The 18,165-nt window shown below is 40.9% G+C and overlaps 1 protein-coding gene across 2 annotated transcripts in view; it reads right to left on the bottom strand.

Annotated features, from left to right (window-relative positions):
- Positions 1-325: 325 nt before the first annotated feature.
- The window catches only part of pth1r (parathyroid hormone 1 receptor), a 120,331-nt gene continuing 102,491 nt past the window's right edge, over positions 326-18,165 (bottom strand). For both annotated transcript variants that reach the window (XM_059646372.1, XM_059646373.1), the window contains exons 11-13: positions 15,678-15,819; positions 14,637-14,678; positions 326-2,273 (exon numbers count right to left, since the gene is read on the bottom strand). In XM_059646372.1, coding sequence (XP_059502355.1) covers positions 1,902-2,273; positions 14,637-14,678; positions 15,678-15,819 — 556 coding nt within the window. In that variant the 3' untranslated portion in view covers positions 326-1,901. The remainder of the gene's footprint in view (positions 2,274-14,636; positions 14,679-15,677; positions 15,820-18,165) is intronic.

The raw sequence follows: 18,165 nt of genomic DNA, 5'->3' as shown, positions 1-18,165 counted from the left end.
GATATTCACCAACTGCCATGGTGGGATTTGAGCACATACCCCCATTGAATTATCCAGGGGCTGCTGGGATAATAGCCAAATGAAATTACCAGTGCACCACTGTTGGTCTTCAAAAGCCTTTGTGAACCACAAATGTCAACTTGTGATCATATGATAAAATCAGTGCATAATCTTTCCAAGTGGGTTAGCAGCAAGTCAGACTCTCAAATTTCCATCCCATAGTCTTTAGTTTGTAATAAGAAAGACATCAATCCAAAATGGAAAAAAAATTCACTGTTCCTTATCAGTGTAGAAACAATCGACATGTTTATTATTTTCCCACAATCACTAGAGATGCAAATTGCGCTCTGCATTTGTTAAAAAATTTAATAAATAATAATTTATCCTTTTTTCTCATAATTTTTAACCAAACAACACAAACATCACAAACGCAACAAGAAACAACATCCATATATCAGCATGTTTTGAGTACACACTACTAAGTTCAAAGAATAAACAGTGGACATGGAGTTAGTGAACTTTGATACTTAACAGTTGGAGATCGATTCCCAGTTGATGGAAAAGGCTGTAGTTCTCAATGTTTTCTTATTTACTTGAGGGGCTCACCATGCTACTCAAAACATTAGAGCTAATTGTGAACATTGGCACTGCATTGAACATTATGTTTCAGATAATGCTGTAGGGCTTTCGCCAACAGTATGAATATCAGCTTTTCTCCAAGTTTCTGCTGCTATGGATCTGAGCTCAAATTGGTTGTTGGGTCATTTATTACCTTATTATTCCTAAGTTTTTTATCTATCCTCTCAAACTGAAAAAGATCCAAAGATTAACACTCTGGGTATCAGTGCAAGATATCCAGGACATATACATTCCCCAGATAGTATTCTACCATTCTTTATGTACTGTTGTAACAATGAGGACTATCTATTTAAATCGGAAGAGTTGCACTTAAATTGCCCCTTTACATGTTCTATTGAAACCATTTTCCAGATTGTCCTTTCTGAGATCTGGTAGCCCTTCTACATGAAGATGACTCCTCTGCAAAAAAAAATGGCATTACACAGTTAATCAGATATCATCGCATTCAAGGCAGCATACAATTGCTAGAATGAGGCACGGTAGCTCAGTGGTTAGCACTGTTGCCTCACAGGGCAGGGACCCAGATTTAAATCCAGCCTCAGGCTACTGTCAGTGTGGGGTTTGCACATTCTACCTTGTCTGCATGGGTTTCCTCCGTGCGTTCCAATTTCCTCCCACAGTCCAAAGGTATGCGGGTTAGGTGGTTTGGCTGTGCTAAATTGGCCATAGTGCCCAGGAATGTCTAGGTAAGGTGGATTAGCCATGGGAAATGCAAGGTTACAGGGATAGGATAGGAAGGTGGGTCTGGATAGGATGCTCTTTGGAGGGTCAGTATGGGCAAGTTGGGCCAAATGGCCTGTTTCTACACTGTAGAGATTCTATAATAATGAGAATAGGAAGGAAGTTGAATAACCAATTCCTTATGGTCTATCAGTTGATGCTCCTTTAACATGTGAATGGGCCCTCGGGTGATGACATGCAAACGACAGAGAAAATTTACTCTGATAGATTCAGGCCATGCAGAAGCAACAAATGTCACCAACGTTATTTTGAGTCTATCCACTGAATACTGGCAATTGTGATGACATTGAGGAACAGTGCTTGACTAAAATCTAAATCACTATTCAATGATACAACCAATCTTTGGGGGATAAAGTCTTCCTGAATCTCTGTCCGTATTTCAGGTATTTTCCAGTTGGAGTACTCTGTTCTTACCAGTGTAGTGAAACAAGTGGAATATAATTCAATCCATTGCTATTGTCTTATGGTTGAGGAGTTCAGTTGTGTGTAGACTGGATGCTCCCTATGCAACTGCCTACCAATCACATTACAGTTTCCCTCTCTTCCTTGACAACTAACGAAGGTTTGTGGGTCTCTGAAGCCCCTAAACTCCTGCAGTGCTCATCATCCTTGCCATTCTGCTCAGGTAGAGATGAGGGTGGTGAGTTCTCAGAGACTGAAGTATTCTTAACGTAGCCTGGCAGGTTCCGATGCCCATTCAATACTCCGCTGCCCAGTCGGCTATTGAGGTGGACGGCTTGTGGGGCTCGGGTGGTCAGATTGGTGCTGATACTGTTGTTGGTGTGTGACACCATTGGTCCATAGCTGTAGTTGGTGCTCCCCCCACGGGCTTTGCGTTTGAAGTCAAGTGCTAAGGTCCATCGTGCCCATGCCTTTTTAATCTCACTCTGGACCTGCAGAAAAGGATAGAGACACACAATCAAAAAGTGACAAAAAGAGGGAGTGACGATTGTATGAGATTAATTTGGCTGCTGACAAAACCACTGCAAATTGACCTACAGGCAGAATAGCTGTCAAGCATGATGGTGATAGCAGTGAGATTTAAGGCAAGGGTGTGGCGCAAAAGGATCACAAAAATGTAAGGAAATAACTTAAAACCTTCCTTCTGGGCAATAGCCTCCAACGAAATCTTTACAGACTGTAAGATCACTCACTGGGCTGTCCTAAAGAAACGGACCACAGCCAGGAGATTACCTGCTGACGTCACTCTCAACATATTTCACAAAGGAGGTTTGAAATGGGCATTAACCCCTAATTTACACACATTTACTGCCAGTTTTAGGCATGCACACATATACTAATCACTATGCAAAGTAAAAAACAATCATCATAGTCCCAGAGGACGACATAATCTCTCACTAGAGAGAGATAACTGCTGGTGGTTTATCTTGAGGGCCACCCTACCTCAGGTGATAGGAGAGGTTGAAAAGGAGAGTCCATCATGGTAACCTTACCCAGTGAAGGAATTTGCATCACTCCGTATTGCAAATCAGCCTTTCAACCAACTGAGCTAACCAATTACTGATTAGTATGACTGACACCACTTCCAGCAGAGAATGAGCACACATGTGATGGCCACAATATTGGTCTCGTGGGTGTACTTAAAACAGCTACAGTGCAATCCTATTTTGAGACCCATGATTTCCAAAATCAAGAAGGAAAATAAAAGTCAGTAAATGGTGAACTATTGCCCTGTCATTCTCAATTCCCCCAGCTCTATTTAATTAGTGGAGAAAAATACATTGTTGGCATTATTTCTTTAAAACACAAATAACAATGGTATTAATTTACACCATGTATCATGTCAGTGTCAAGCCCTCTATATTGCAACAGTCATTAATGCTTCTGTTCAGACATGAACCACAGACACAATAAAATCCCTGCATTGGAAGCATTTCAACTAGTCAGGTATTTTTACAGATGTTTGCCAGTAGAATCCAAAACTAATTCCATTATCTCATGCTCTCCCTGAATACTGTACCTTTATTTGCTTCATGTTTTCCTATGGATTTCTGAAATAAGTCGAAGAAGACAGGTATCCCGTCACCAAGTCACCTTTTATTTACACATGCACACAACATGGTCTCTGACTAGCTTGCTCAGAGCCAGTCCCTAGAATGAGGAGACTCTCTGAATCTCCTGTTTATATCTGTCAGCCAGGACTCCCTAATTAGCCCAGATAAAAAACCCCTTTCATGGATCTCATAGTCAACGAGATTCACCGGGGCTTCGTTCCAATTTCTATAAGATCTTGCAGTGATCTCGGCCTCTAGCATTTCTGTAAACCATTCCACATTCCACTAATCATTTTTACTGCCAAGCAAATATTTGGTCAGCTGTCTGTTAAACACCCCATCTGGTTTTCATCTCAAAATACCAGGAGGAGCTAAAAATGGGTTACGTCTAAGGTACAGATCCTGTTCAATCTGAAAGTAAAGAGTGAAACTCAGGTGTCCTAGACAGACACATTTGCTAGTCCCATCAAGCATTCAAGAACCAATCCAGATCGCAGAGGAAAAGCTCAATTTGAAGAGATCATTCTCAAGAGGTAGACCTCACTGCAATGGCATTTATCTCCCACTTGATGTGAGAATGTAGTGATACATTGTAAGACTTACTTGGCCACTTCTAGAGGACAGTTATGAGTCAACCACTTTGGTGTGTGTTAAGAACATGTTACAAATATGTTTTAACTCTAAAACAATTATGAACAGATCCAGTTTTGAAGAATTGACTCTGTTAATTCTGTTTCTTTCTGTATGCTTCCACACTTGCTGAGTTTCTCCAGCATTTTCCGCTTTGTTTTCAGATCTCCAGCTCCGCAGTATTTTGCTCTTAATTAACATATCCTAGCTGCTTTACTTCAGCAGTTTATCCAGATTGAAATCTTGTCTCTACTTCTAACTAAACAAGTTGCTGAGACAGAGAAATTTGAAGACTCCAAAACTATCACTCCCAGCTCAGGCGCTAACCTTAATCTAGATAAGAAAGCTGGTTTGTAGGAGATCTACCGACACAAGTCTGGGAAACTGCCCTCACTTGTGAGACTTGACCGCCATAAAGTTTCAACTGTTTTGATAACATAATCTTACATGTTCTCCAGGGAAACACATATTGTTTCTGCAGCCAAAATAAGAGTTGGGCCCAGAAAATCAAGAGTCAGTTAGAAATGTAGAATGATGAAATAACCTGTGACAAAAGATAAGAATGGGAAAATGCATAAGCAACCTAATATAGCTGAATAGTCTAAGGAAAACCTGTTTCTTCTCAAATTAGTGTTCTCGGGACAGCCTGGAAGTCTCCAGCTGTAGAGTAGAGAGCCAGAACTAATCAATTTCACTTCAAAGACTCAGGTTATCATACTCGTTGGTATTTTCTTATTTTGAGCATGGCGTTAATATATAAAACAATAGTATTAAAACATTAGTTGTCAGTATATACAAAACCTATTTGGAACCACACGTGCCAAAAACACAGAAACTATTGCTGTAGCATCAACATGATTTGATACGCGCACCAATTATAATATTTCCAGATTTGCTGATGACACCAAACTGGGTGGAATTGCAAGCTGTGTGTATGATACAAGGAGGCTTCAGGAGGACCAGAACAGGCTAATCTAAATGAGCTAGAACATAGAGGACAGAATAAAGTGTGAATAAGTTTGAAGTTATTTGGTAGAAAGAAACAGAAAGATCAAATATTTCTCAAGTGGTGAGAAGCTCTGGTATTCAAAAGGATCTGGATGTCCTTGCTTGAGTCACTAAAAGGGGGCATTCAGTTGTAGTGAGTAATTGGGAAAGCAACTTTTTTCAGCATTCACTGGGAATGGATTTGAGTACTGAAGTAAAGATGGCTAGCAGCACACCTTGTGAGGCCAAATCTCTGGAGCACTGTGAGTAGCTTTGGTCTCCTTATGTAAGAAAGGATATACTTGCTATAGAGGGAGGCCAAAGGTGGATTACCAGTTAACTCTCTGGAATGGTGGAGTTGCCGTATGAGGAGAAGTTGAGGAAAGTAGGCTGGCATTTCTGAGCATTTTAAAGAATGAGAGATGATTTCACTGAAATTTATGAAGTTCTTAGAGGGTGTGATAGTGTATGGCAGAGTGGATATGGATAGGATTTTTCACCTGGCTGGAGACTGTAGAATTGAGGAATATACTCTCAGGATAAGGGGCACGCTGTGAAAGACTGAGATAAGGAGGATTTTTTTCACTAAAAGGGTGGTAAGTCTTTGGAATTCTGTAACCAGGAAACTCGATTAGTGAATATCTCAAGACAGAAATTCACCATTTTCTCGCATTGTTGGATTGATGTCAGTGCTGTGGTTGTACAAGAACAGATTATCTAGGGTTTTGGCCCACACTTGCCAAAATATTGTCTCTGCTCATAGCATTTGCAGTACCAGGTTATCCTGCTGTCACTTGATATCGCATGAAGTGAATCAAATTGGCTGAAGAGTAGAATCTGTGATGCAGATCTCTGGAAGAGGCCAAACTGGAGTCATCTAGTTGGCACTTTTGGCTGTAGGTTGTATCAAATGCTTTAGCCTTATCTTTTTTTAAAAGGATTTAGACAGCATTAGAATGGAGAAATCAGGGGCATAAAGGATTCAGAGAGACAGCTACTAAGAGTAATAGTAATGTTTAGTGGAGCCAGGCTAAGAGAGGGTGCAATAATGTCTGAATTAGATTTTGAGGTGCATGTATGTAAATGTACATTAGGAAAAAGATTGGTAATTGTAAGCAGACAGTCATATGTGAATATGATGTTGCAGTCATAACAGAGATCTAGCTCAATAATTCATACGACTAGGTATTTATTATTTCTAAATACAGTAGATTTGGTAAGAATAAAAAAGAAGTGGGAGATGTGGAATATGATTTGAGTAATCAATGGCAGAATCTATTTGGTTAGAATGAAGAAACTAGCAGGTGCCATTAGCATTCAATAGATCACCGACTAATCAGAAAGATCGAGAAGGAAATCTTCAGGGAAATCATTGAGAGGCACAAGAACTATAGCATTTTGATAGTTGATAGCTAATTATCTTCATCATAGACTGGGATAATAATAGTGTAAAGAAAAGGGAAATAGTTTCTGACGTTTACTGAGGAGAATTTTCTTGATCAGTTTATAACTCAAAGATGAAGGAAATACTGCTCAATCTGGTTCTGGAGCTTGAGGCAGGGCATATTCAGTTATCACATAACCATAAAGATTAGATTTGGGATGGAAAAGACAAGGAGAAATTCAGGTTAAGAATACTTAAGTGAAGGTGGCCATTTTCCGTGGGGTAAGAATACATCTGTAATAGAACAATTGGCTACCAGTAAAGAGGAGATCGTTCAAGTACAGTCGATATCCATTGCGACAAGGAGGAAATATTGGATTTAAAAAAGCTAGAGTTTATTTAATTGTGAAAAAGATAAGGTGAAGCAGAAAAAGCATGCCCATGGCAGATGCCAAGTTGATAATGCAAGTGAGACACAGACTGAAAAGAAAAAGTTCAGAGGGAAGGTGAAAAAGTGAGTGAGAGAGTAAAAGAGTATGAGAAAAGAATGGCGTATAACATAGAAGGACAGAATTTTTCAAGACCCTGAGCAACGTGGCCTGTGGTGAGAAATTCAAGAGAGTTTGAGAGAAGTCAAGTGAGCCGTTCCTTGACATTTTGACTGACAAGTCATGATTCTCACAAATGAGCAGTGAGAAGGTTATTAATAAGATTACAGCTCATTATCAGCCTCATTTTTATTTAACCTCATCCCATGAATTCCTCAAAATTTCTGAATATGGGAGTCAGAGCAAATGCCTGACAACTCCAGCTTGGCCCTTGGTCCTCTAGGCCTCCATTCCAGACATCTGGCAACAATGTCTCAGGAGATGTAAATGGCTGTGGCCACACCTAGAGTGGGTGGGGTAAATGCTTTGTTCTGTGAGGGGGAGGGGAGTGAGTTAAACTGATGTGAAGCCCTTCATTAAACCAACGCCAATACACTGACACTAAAACCGCACACTAAATGCTTTGCAAGTTGTATATTTGTCACCTGTGTGCAGGCCAATCCTCACCACATTAGGCAAGATAATCAATGAATCCCATTAATGCCTGGAATGCAATAGCAAGGTTTTTCTACTTGAAAAAATAAAGTCTAGTTTTCAAAAGAGCAGTAACGTGCCACTTAAGCATAGCCTGCATTAGCATTAGCTAATTAGTATGAGCAGCTCCCTTCTCAGTTTGGACCATCAAACATCACGTAGCATTAAGGATATATCTGTACCTTCAATGTTGCATTTCTGGCTGGACAGATACATACATATAGATGATGGTGAAACATAAACAAATATTTACAATGCAGAAACTAATTTGCAGTGGCCTATGACCCATGCCATATATGTGCCATCAAAAGATCTTCTTTATTTCCTTCCCACCACATCTCAGTGTAGTCCCAGGTTCCACAGCTGGAATAGAAGGTGCTGTCCCCACACTGAACTCCATTGGACTTAGACATGGTTGGGCAACTACAAAGACGTAGTTACGATGAGTATGCCCTGACCAGAGGCAAGTGCATTGTTCTTGGTTTGACCTCTCGCAGGGTTGGGCAATGTAGGCAGGCATGAATAGAGGCTGTCAAAGGACTTGGGTTTGGTTCCTCTGGTAGCTGGGCCCCTGGGAGGAACAGGCACCTAGATTGAGCTCAAGGGTCATTGTGCCCCTCTCACTTTGCTGTTGGCGCTCAGCACCAATGAATAGAGTCATAGGGTGCAGGTCCATGAGGTCTTTGACAGTGCTGGGCCAGGCTCTCTAAGCAGCCACAAACACAGTCCATAGTGACAGCCAGACCCTCGTGTGCCCGAGGTGGCAGTGTTGCAATAGTGTTGCTGCAGCCCTACAGCCTTTGTATCAAGCTAGCCAGTGCTCCTGGCAGACATGCCTGCTGCATCTGTGTCTGCTCGTGCAGGTCAATGAAATCCTGCATTGCTGACACCATGAGGTCTTCTCCTCCTCAAAGCTCTACAGATGCCAGTTCTCAAGACATTTTCAGAGTGCCAGCTGGCTGGGGCATTTCTCCCTCGACCAGCTGCGGAGACATGACAGTGAAGTGCTCACTGAGAGGTTGTCTTGACTCTCATCTAATTGATGTTCCCTGTGAAGTGTCAGTATCTGAGCTGGTGAAGGGTGCAGGAGGCAGTCTTGCTGGTGCTTTCTCTGATGGAACGGTGCTGTCTTCCCCTGAGGTGAAGAAGGACATGTCTCACAAGATGTGTCTCTTAACAGCTGACACACTGGGCATCATACTGTTACCTGCAGGGGACAAAAGAGAGAATCTCACCACCAAGAGGTAAATGTTCTGGCACATTAACAATAAGTTCAGAGCGGGGTCGATTGAAGAACAATACAACAATGAACAAAGCTTTTCACTTGGCTGCCAGGGCACAGGTGTTAGTTTAGAGCAAATGGAGGAAAGGTACTAAGATGACCCAAGTGAGGGAGTAGACAGCACAGAGGTACAGAGGCTGTAATATGTGAGGGGTCAGGGCAGGGACGTACAGGGAGCAGTAATGTGTTGGAGGTCGTTGGTTGGCTGGCAAGAGCACTGGGGGAAGATATGAGAGAGCATGAGCCTTGGTGGACAGTGACTGCAGCAGCAGAGATAGCGAATGTGAAGTAGCAGAGATAAGATGGAGGCACTTACCTTGCATTGCGGGTCATTCTTCCAGGCTACAGAGACTACAGTGACCCGGGTGGCAACCTCAGACTAGGCTGACAGGATGTGACATCATGCTTTCTTCTACCAATTCTTTTGGAAAAGGACAACCCTCCTCCATACCACTCCATCCACCAGGATCTCCAAGCCCTGTAAACAAACAGGGCACCAATTGCCCTTTGCCACAGGGCAGGCCAAATGTCTAAAACCATGCAGGGCAGCTCCTGATTGCCACATCTTCACTGGGTGTGCAATATCCTCTTAAATAAGGCGCCAGCCACAGTGATACCAGTGTATCCTGGGCATATCCAGCTTCAGCCAGTACTAGAATTGAGGTAAAGTCATGCAGGAAGGGTACCAGGGCTAGTTGATGGGTCAAAATTGAGATGCTATCACAAGAAAATTTGTAAGGCTTCACAGAGAGAAACCCTCCATGAAACTAGACAGGAATGACACCTTACCAAAAGATGAGTAGATTCAACACAAACAAATGCAGAAGTTATCTTTCATTCACTGGTTGAAGGCATCACTGGCTAAGCCAGCATTTATTGCCCATGCCTAATTGCCCAGAGGGCAGATTAAGTGTCAACCACATTGCTGTAGGTCTGGAGTCACATGTAGGCCAGACCAGGTAAGGATAGCAGTTTCCTTCCCTAAAAAGTATTAGTGAACCAGATGGGCCTTTCCAACAATCAACAACATGTTACTGATCATCATTAGACTCATAATTCCAGGCACTTTTTTAAAAACTGAATTCAAACACAGCCATTTGCTGTCAGAGATAATGGGAACTGCAGATGCTGGAGAATCCAAGATAACAAAGTGTGAAGCTGGATGAACACAGCAGGCCAAGCAGCATCTCAGGAGCAGAAAAGCTCTTGTGCTCCTGAATAGCTGCTTGGCCTGCTGTGTTCATCCAGCTTCACACAACCATTTCCTGTGGCTGGATATGAATACTAGCCCTCAGGGCATTACCTAGGGTTTCCTGGATTAATAAATCGAATGACAATACCAGCCGGCCGTCACCTCCCCAGATAAAACAAACAGTAAAACTGCAGAGGAGTAAGATGAAGGACTCAAGAGTGATCTACTCATGAAGGTAAGGGCATGGCTCAAGTACTGAATGAGAAGGTACTGTGGAAGTCAAAGTGTAAAAGATGATAGTTGAGACATTGAATAGGCTAAAAATTCATAAAGAGGAAGAATTATATTTTGCTGTACGCAGAGTTAATATATCAGCAGGACCAGGTAGGGTTTAATCGAAGGATACTGTAGGAATCAATGGCAGAAATTGTAGAAACACAAACTATATTCTTTCATTTCTCCTTAGATGCAAAAAACTGGAGAATGCAAATGTTATGGATTTGTTCAAAGAAAGAGGTGGCAGAATAAACTCAGCAACCACGAAGCAATCAGTTTACCTTCACTGGATCGAAAGCTTTCAGAACCAAACTGCTCTGTCAAAATTAACATTCAGTTGGACAATTATGGATTAATTAAAGAAGGCCAGCATGCATTTGCTAAAGATAAATCATACTTAGCTGACGTGAGTTAATTTTTGATGAGGCTTCAAAGGCATTTGATGAAGGTCATAAAGTTTGATAAGGTGTTACATAACAGGCTTGACAGTAGGACTGAAGCCCATGGGATAAAAAAAAATGACAGAGGCAGCTTGGATACAAAGCTGAATGAATGACAGGAAGCAGAAAGTAAAGATGAACAGTATATTAGAGAAAGATATCAAATTGGATTCTCCAGGAATTGCTTCAAGAATCACAGCTTGTATTGATCTATATTAATGTCATAAGCCTGGGTACATAATTTCCAGATTTGAAGATGACAATACCTGGAAGTTTTATGAACTGTAATCATTTTCAAGAGAACATAGATAAGTTGGGGGAATGGGTGAACAAAATGGGGATGGAATTTAGTGCAGAGGGGTATAAAGTTATACATTTTGACTGGAAAAAAAGAGGACAAACAACATTAAATAATAGCCACAGTTTGAAAGGGGGTGCAGGAATAGAGTCCTGGGTGTTATATGTGCATAAAGTTTTGAAATTGACAGGGCAGATTGAGAAAATATTTGAAAAATCTGACAGGAGCGTTGTCTTTATAAATACAGGTCTTGAGCACAACAGCAAGAAAATTACAATGAACTTTCATATAATAGTGGTTAGCCTCAATAGAAATGCTGCAATCAGTTCTGGACACTAACATAAGAAAAACTTTGAAGGCTTTAGATGGGGTACAGAGAGGATTTATAAGAAATGTTCCAGACCTGAGGGATTTCAATGATATGAATAGATTTGGAGAAGTTGGGTCTGTTATCAGTATTATCTGTTTGCTCAAGTTTAATAACACTCTTTGATATAAACAAAATATTACAGTCACTGGAAATGGACAATTTTAAATCCGTTGGGATTCAGTACAACTGGAGTGCATAGAATTCCAGTTCATTCTACCAAGATTCTGTGAAATAACAGGAAAAAATTAGGTTTCTCAAGATTTTACACAACAGGTAAATATAGGAAGGAGTATAAAGAGCTGAATATTGGCAGTATTGCAAATTAGACAGTCAAACCTCTAGCCCAGTTTTAGAAGCAACAAAATGTTGAACAAGACACAACACCTCCTCACAGGATTTATCATTCAGATCAACTTGTTATTAGATACAGCTTTAAGCCAGTCATTCCCAGAGAAAGTGGAACAGTCGCTAGTTAATGAGAGCTTCCATTCTGCCCACAGAGACCCCAGGTAGAGAAATATGTCATGGCAAAACTTGTAGAATTCAACAGAATTAAAACCTGAAGGAAGCAGCAAGGATCAGACAACGACAACACCTCAGTCGCAAACCACTTCAAGTCCCCTTCCCACTCCCTGGAGACATGTTCATCCAGGGCCTCCTCCAGTGTCACAACGATGTCACCCAGAAACTGAAGGAACAGCATCTCATATTCTGCCTCGGAGGCCTACAACTCAATGGTCTCAATGTGGACTTTACTAGCTTCAAAATCTCCCCACCCCTGACCTCATCCCAAGACCTGATCCCCCTCTCACCCCCCTCTCCTTGACTTGTCCATCTCCTGTCCCACCTATCCGGGCCGCCCCCCCCCCTCAGTGACCAATCTCCATCCCAAGTTCCTACCTACAAACACCTTTACTAGTTTCATCTCCGCCTCCTTGACCTGTCCGTCTTTTCTCCCACCTATCTGCTCCACTATCTACCTGCTATCACCACGCTCTCCTCTCTCTATTTATTTCGGAGCTCCCTTCACCCTCCCCCATTTATGAAGAAAGGTCCCGACCCGAGCCATCAGCCTTCCTGCTCCCTCTGATGCTGCCTGACCTGCTGTGTTAATCCAGCTCCAAACCTTGTTATCTCAGACTCCAGCACCGGCAGTTCCTACTATCTCTGAATTTGTACTGCTGCTTTCGCAGTTATCCTATATTCAAACAATAAAACCAGGCTGACAATTACATTCAGAGATAATGGGAACTGCAGATGCTGAAGAGTCCAAGATAACAAAGTGTGAAGCTGGATGAACACAGCAGGCCACGCAGCACTTCAGGAGCACAAAAGCTGACGTTTCAGGCCTCTGATGAAGGGTCTAGGCCCGAAACATTAGCTTTTTTGCTCCTGAGATGCTGCTTGGCCTGCTGTGTTCATCCAGCTTCACACTTTGTTATCTTATGACAGTTACATTCAATGACTTTTGGATTCAGTGATAGTGTGGATAATGATGATAACTGATTTGGAGAAGCTGGGGCTGTTCTCTTTCAAGAAGGATGAGAGCAGATTTGATCAAGGTGTTCAAAGTCATGAGTTCAGGGCAAAACAGGAAGCAGCACAGCATGCTCATTGGTGGTAAGGACACGGACAAGGGAATACACCTTTAAGTTGGATAGCAAAACAAGCAAAGGTGGCATGAAGGAAAAAGAACCAAGATTCTGCAGAATAATAAGTAAGAAATGTTTTGGTCTCTCAAGATTTTACAGAACAGACAAATTAGGAAGGAATATAAAGAACCAAATATTGGGAGTGTTGCAAATTAGATGGTCAAAGTTCTAACTTAATTTTACACACCACAAACTGTTGAACAAGATACAACACCTAGTGCACAGCCTCACAGAATTTATTACTCAAGTGAATTGTGCATTTGTTATTAGATGCAGTTTAGAATGCCAGTCATTCTCAGAGAAAGTGGAACAGTAGGTGGTTAATCTGCTCTTCAACAAGAGTCATCTATTATAAATAAATTTTCCTTAACCCTTCATTATTAATGATGTGACAAATTTTCATCTTCAGGATATTAAAACACACATTCAGCACTTATCTGTCATACTTGAGTTTAACCATACTCTATGACAAAAACAAAGTATTACAGTGTGTGGAAATCTGAAATAAAAGAAACACAGCACATTATTACAGAGAAACAGAATTAATATTTTAGATCCATCGCCTTTCTCCTATTAAGAAAACTTGGAAAGTTAACCCTGTTCCTTTGAGCGCAGCTGTTACCTGTTCTATGGAGCATTATTAGCATTTCCAGTACTGTAATTATTTGTGGTGATACACTCTCTGGGAGTGAATGAAACAAGTTTTATTTGATTTGAATCACTAAAACGGGTGTTAATTGACTCTCCTATCTCAATACATGTCGAGTGAATGGGTAAATTTTAATCTTTTGGGATTCAGCACAAATTCAGTCTACCAAGATTCTGCAGAATAATAAGTAAGAAATGTTTTGGTCTCTCAAGATTTTACAGAACAGACAAATTAGGAAGGAATATAAAGAACCAAATATTGGGAGTGTTGCAAATTAGATGGTCAAAGTTCTAACTTAATTTTACACACCACAAACTGTTGAACAAGATACAACACCTAGTGCACAGCCTCACAGAATTTATTACTCAAGTGAATTGTGCATTTGTTATTAGATGCAGTTTAGAATGCCAGTCATTCTCAGAGAAAGTGGAACAGTAGGTGGTTAATGAGAGCTTCCACTCTGCCCAAAGAGACCCCAGTAGAAGAATCTGAGAAATATGAAAGAGAGATATTGGTATATTTCAACAAATTCAAACTCTATAGGAAGTGACAAGAATTGGAATTTGTATTGCTACTCTGAGATTTATCTTATATTCAAAAATAAACAGGCTGATGGTTGTTTTCAGTTAGTTTTGTATTCAACCCTGTGACAATATGGCTCGTGAAATCATGTGATGTAGGAGATTATTGCCCTAATAGAGCCGGTTAATGTGCTGACCCAAACTCCCCATTGACGAGATTATTAATTTGAAACATTTTGATCGAAAATCTCTTGTACACTGTAGCCATTGGCTTCAGCCAGTGTGTGACAGAAAGCTCGCTGTCATGTCGAGACACTGCGGCCAAGCAGGATCAACTCTGACGAAAATCCCAACATTTGAGACTCTACATCACAATAAGACACTGTCTTAACTGAAGTCAGGCATCCATCTACAGCTAGCACTGGTTGTGCCCATTCACTAAACTAATGCACACAAGCACACAAACACAAGTGCTTACCTCTCCATTGCAGAAACAGTAGATGACAGCCACAAAGCAACCCTGCAAAGTCCAACAGACAATAGTAAGATCTCTGCTGTTCCATAAATGGACTTGTTCCAGTAATCTGCTATTTCAAGCCCTGTTGTGTTTTACATACAATGGCTTATATTGAGCAAAAACAAGTCAGAGTCATAGATTTTTTACAGCACTGAAAGAGGCCCTTCAGCCCATCATGTTTGCACTGATCATCAAACATCCACTTATTCTAATCTCATTTTCTAGCACTTGGCTCATAACCTTTGTTGTAATTGTGTTTCATGTGCTTATCTAAATAGTTCTGAAAAGTCTTGAGGGTTCCCACCTCTACCTTTGAGGCAGTGAGTTCCAGAAGCCTACAATCCTCTGGTGATTCATTTCCCTCCTCAAATTGCCCCTTAACCTCCCACTCCTTACCACCTAACTGTGCCTAATGGTCATTAACTCCTCTGCTAAGGCAAAATGTTTCTCCCTGTCCACTTTGTCTATGCCCCTTAAAACTTGGTATATCTCGATCAGATCTCCCCTCAGTCATACACTAACAGATATGAATGAATTGCTCTTTTATACAAAATGTAAACTGAACATGTACAAGAGCTGGTGTATGATATCCAGCTGCCCAAAGGAAATGAGCACTAAATAATCTATCTTAATTCAGTTAAATTATTTATCTCATTCATTCACTGAATATGGGTGCCATTGGAAAGGATGGCATTTATTGTCCAGTTCTAGTTGCGTTAAGTAGGTAGAGGTGCTCCTTCTTCAAATGAATGGCTTGCTGGGCCAACTCAGTCAGTAGCTGAGAGTCAACCACGTGCTGCAGGACTAGAGTCACATGTAGGCTAAACCCAGTAAGGATAACAGATTTCCTACACAACAAGATGTTAATGAACCAGTTAGGTTTTTACAATAACCAACAGTTGATGGTCAGCTTGACTGATATACCCAGATCATCTTCATTACCATCATTTCAAATATTTTATTAAATAAATATGTCCTTCTATTGAAGTAAAAGAGGATTACCTGAGAGGAATTAAAAAGCATTTCATAATGCATCTGGATCTGCCAGAGAGTGCCGGACACCTCCGTGTAAGGAATAGCCATGAACACAATGTAGTGAACTCCAAACAGAGGAGTCAAGACTAGAGTTGACTTCAGGAGCTTTCTGAAAATGAAACAAGATAGGCTGACAACCAGATATGGAGATCAATCTTTCTCCTTAGTATTTCTTACTAAAAGACAGTAATAAAAGATAGATAGAAATAGAGGGGCAGGGAAATGTTGGACTGAATCTTCCCATTTGTGTAATTTTTGGCGGGTCTCATTAATTCCTTTCCATGAATCTATAACACCCCATTCATCCAATGCTAGCTTGATTCTCCCACTCACTGTAACTGGAAGTGCTCACCATTGCCTGGAGCTATCTTTAAAGGCCTTTCAAGGTCAAGTGCTGGAAGTGTAGAGACAGCGTGTAGAAGTGTTTTACCAGAATGATACCAGAGCTAAGGGACTTCAAACTTCAGGTTATGGATGAGGTTGTAGACATGCTCACTGAATTAGACCCTGTGAACAAACCATTGAGTAATAGAACCGGAAGTAATAGCAACCACCCCAGCAAACCGATGGATATAAATAACAACACTTCACTGGAGGTGCACTGACGATGTTACCTAGCAGGGTGACGAAACGTTTGCAACCAAACCCAACCTCGGCGAGCATGTCTACAGGGACTTCAGTTCCACTGATGGACTAAAGATGTTGGTTTGTTCTTCTTGGTAGAGAGACAGCTAAAGCAGATTTGACAGACACATTCACAGTCATGAGAAGTTTTAAGTCACACAACACCAGTTTATATTCCAACAGGTTTATTTAAAATCACAAAGCTTTCGAGCACTGCCACTTTTTCAGATAACGTGAAGAAAAGCATGTAGGAGCAGAATTTATAGGCAGAAGGATCAAAAGATCATACAAATGGTGTGGGCGGAGTGTCAACAGGCTGAATAAGAAATCTCTGCGGGTGATCAAAAGTGTCAAATGGTGTGAGTAAAATGTCAACAGCTGAATAGTAAGTGAAGGGGATGACCTATATTCTGTTTAATTGAGGCTGATTGATAATTACAAAAATTAAAAGATATGGTGGTGCTGCAGCCAAATTAAATGCCTGAAATAACATGATAGGTATAAGAGACACAGGCCGAGGGGCTAACCTAAGACATAGTAATCCAAAACGGAACAAACTAATTAAGGTAGAGAGATCATAACAAGTTATGAAGGTGGTGATGTTAAAGCATGATAGTAGGGAAGATTTTATAAATGTAGAACAGTGTGGTGGGGTTACATGAAACGGACGTAAACCCAAGATCATGGTTAAGGCCGTCTTCATGGTTATGGAACTTGGCTATCAGTTTCCACTCATTGATCATCATTGTTGTATATCTCAAAGGCTACCTTAATTACTTTATAGAGCTTTGTATTACTTATGACTTTGGTTAGGCCCTCGACATGCAACTCTTGTACCTATCATGTTATTCTGGCTGTTTGATTTGTCTCCAGCACCACCTTATTTTTAATTTTTTGTAATTATCTCTGTTTCAAGTAATTGGATTATAGGTCATCATCTTCACTTACAATTCAGCTTTTAACTCATTACTCGCACCGTGTGACACTTTTGATCACCTGCCGAAACTTAATTATTTGACATTTTACTCACAACATTTGTATGATCTTTTGATCTCTCTGCCAGTTGACTTCTCTGCCTATAAACTCTGTGCCTATGTGCTTTATTTCACTTCCCCTGGACACGGAGCTGCGCTCCAAAAGTTTGTGATTCCAAATAAACCTGTTGGACTATAACCAGGTGTCAAGCAACTTCTGACCTAGTCCATCGGCTGCAACTCCACATCATGAAAAGTCTTAACAGAGCGACAAAATAGCAAGCTATATGTGGTGGCAGAAGGATTAGTAATCAGAAGACACAGATGTAAGATAATTAACCAAACAATTAGAGAGGAAATGAGATAAATATCTCTGGGTTGTTTGGTTCGCCGAGCTGGTTTGTTGTTTCGTTACCGTGTTTGGTAACATCCTTAGTGCAGTCTCCGATGAAGCGTCGGTGTGTTTTCCCACCTGGCTTTAAAACTCTGGGGTCAGTTGAGAAGGATTGTCTCACTTCCAGGTTTCCTCCGTAGTGGAATGTATACGGTGTCAAGTTCAATGTGTTTATTAATTGCACGCTTCATGGAGTGCCATGCTTCCAGGATGGGATGTATTTTCTATCCACGGATAGATATCAACAGAGGCTTGCAGTAGCATTGCTTTGTTTTATACCTCACTGTCAGTCAGAACTGGAATTTGATTTTTATATTCTATGTTTAGTATATCGCAATAAAATAGAAGGAAAGGCTTGTCTTTGCCTAGCCTGACTCAGGATCTTGGTGTTGTCCCAGTCGAAGTCATCGTTCTCCTTGTCCATGTGGGTTGAGATGAGTGAGTATTGGTCATGTCTTTTTGT

This window comes from Stegostoma tigrinum, chromosome 5, assembly GCF_030684315.1.
Source record: "Stegostoma tigrinum isolate sSteTig4 chromosome 5, sSteTig4.hap1, whole genome shotgun sequence".
Taxonomy (NCBI): Eukaryota; Metazoa; Chordata; class Chondrichthyes; order Orectolobiformes; family Stegostomatidae; genus Stegostoma; species Stegostoma tigrinum.
The sequence above is the reverse complement of the archived record's forward strand: the minus strand, read 5'-3'. Positions and strand labels throughout refer to the sequence as shown.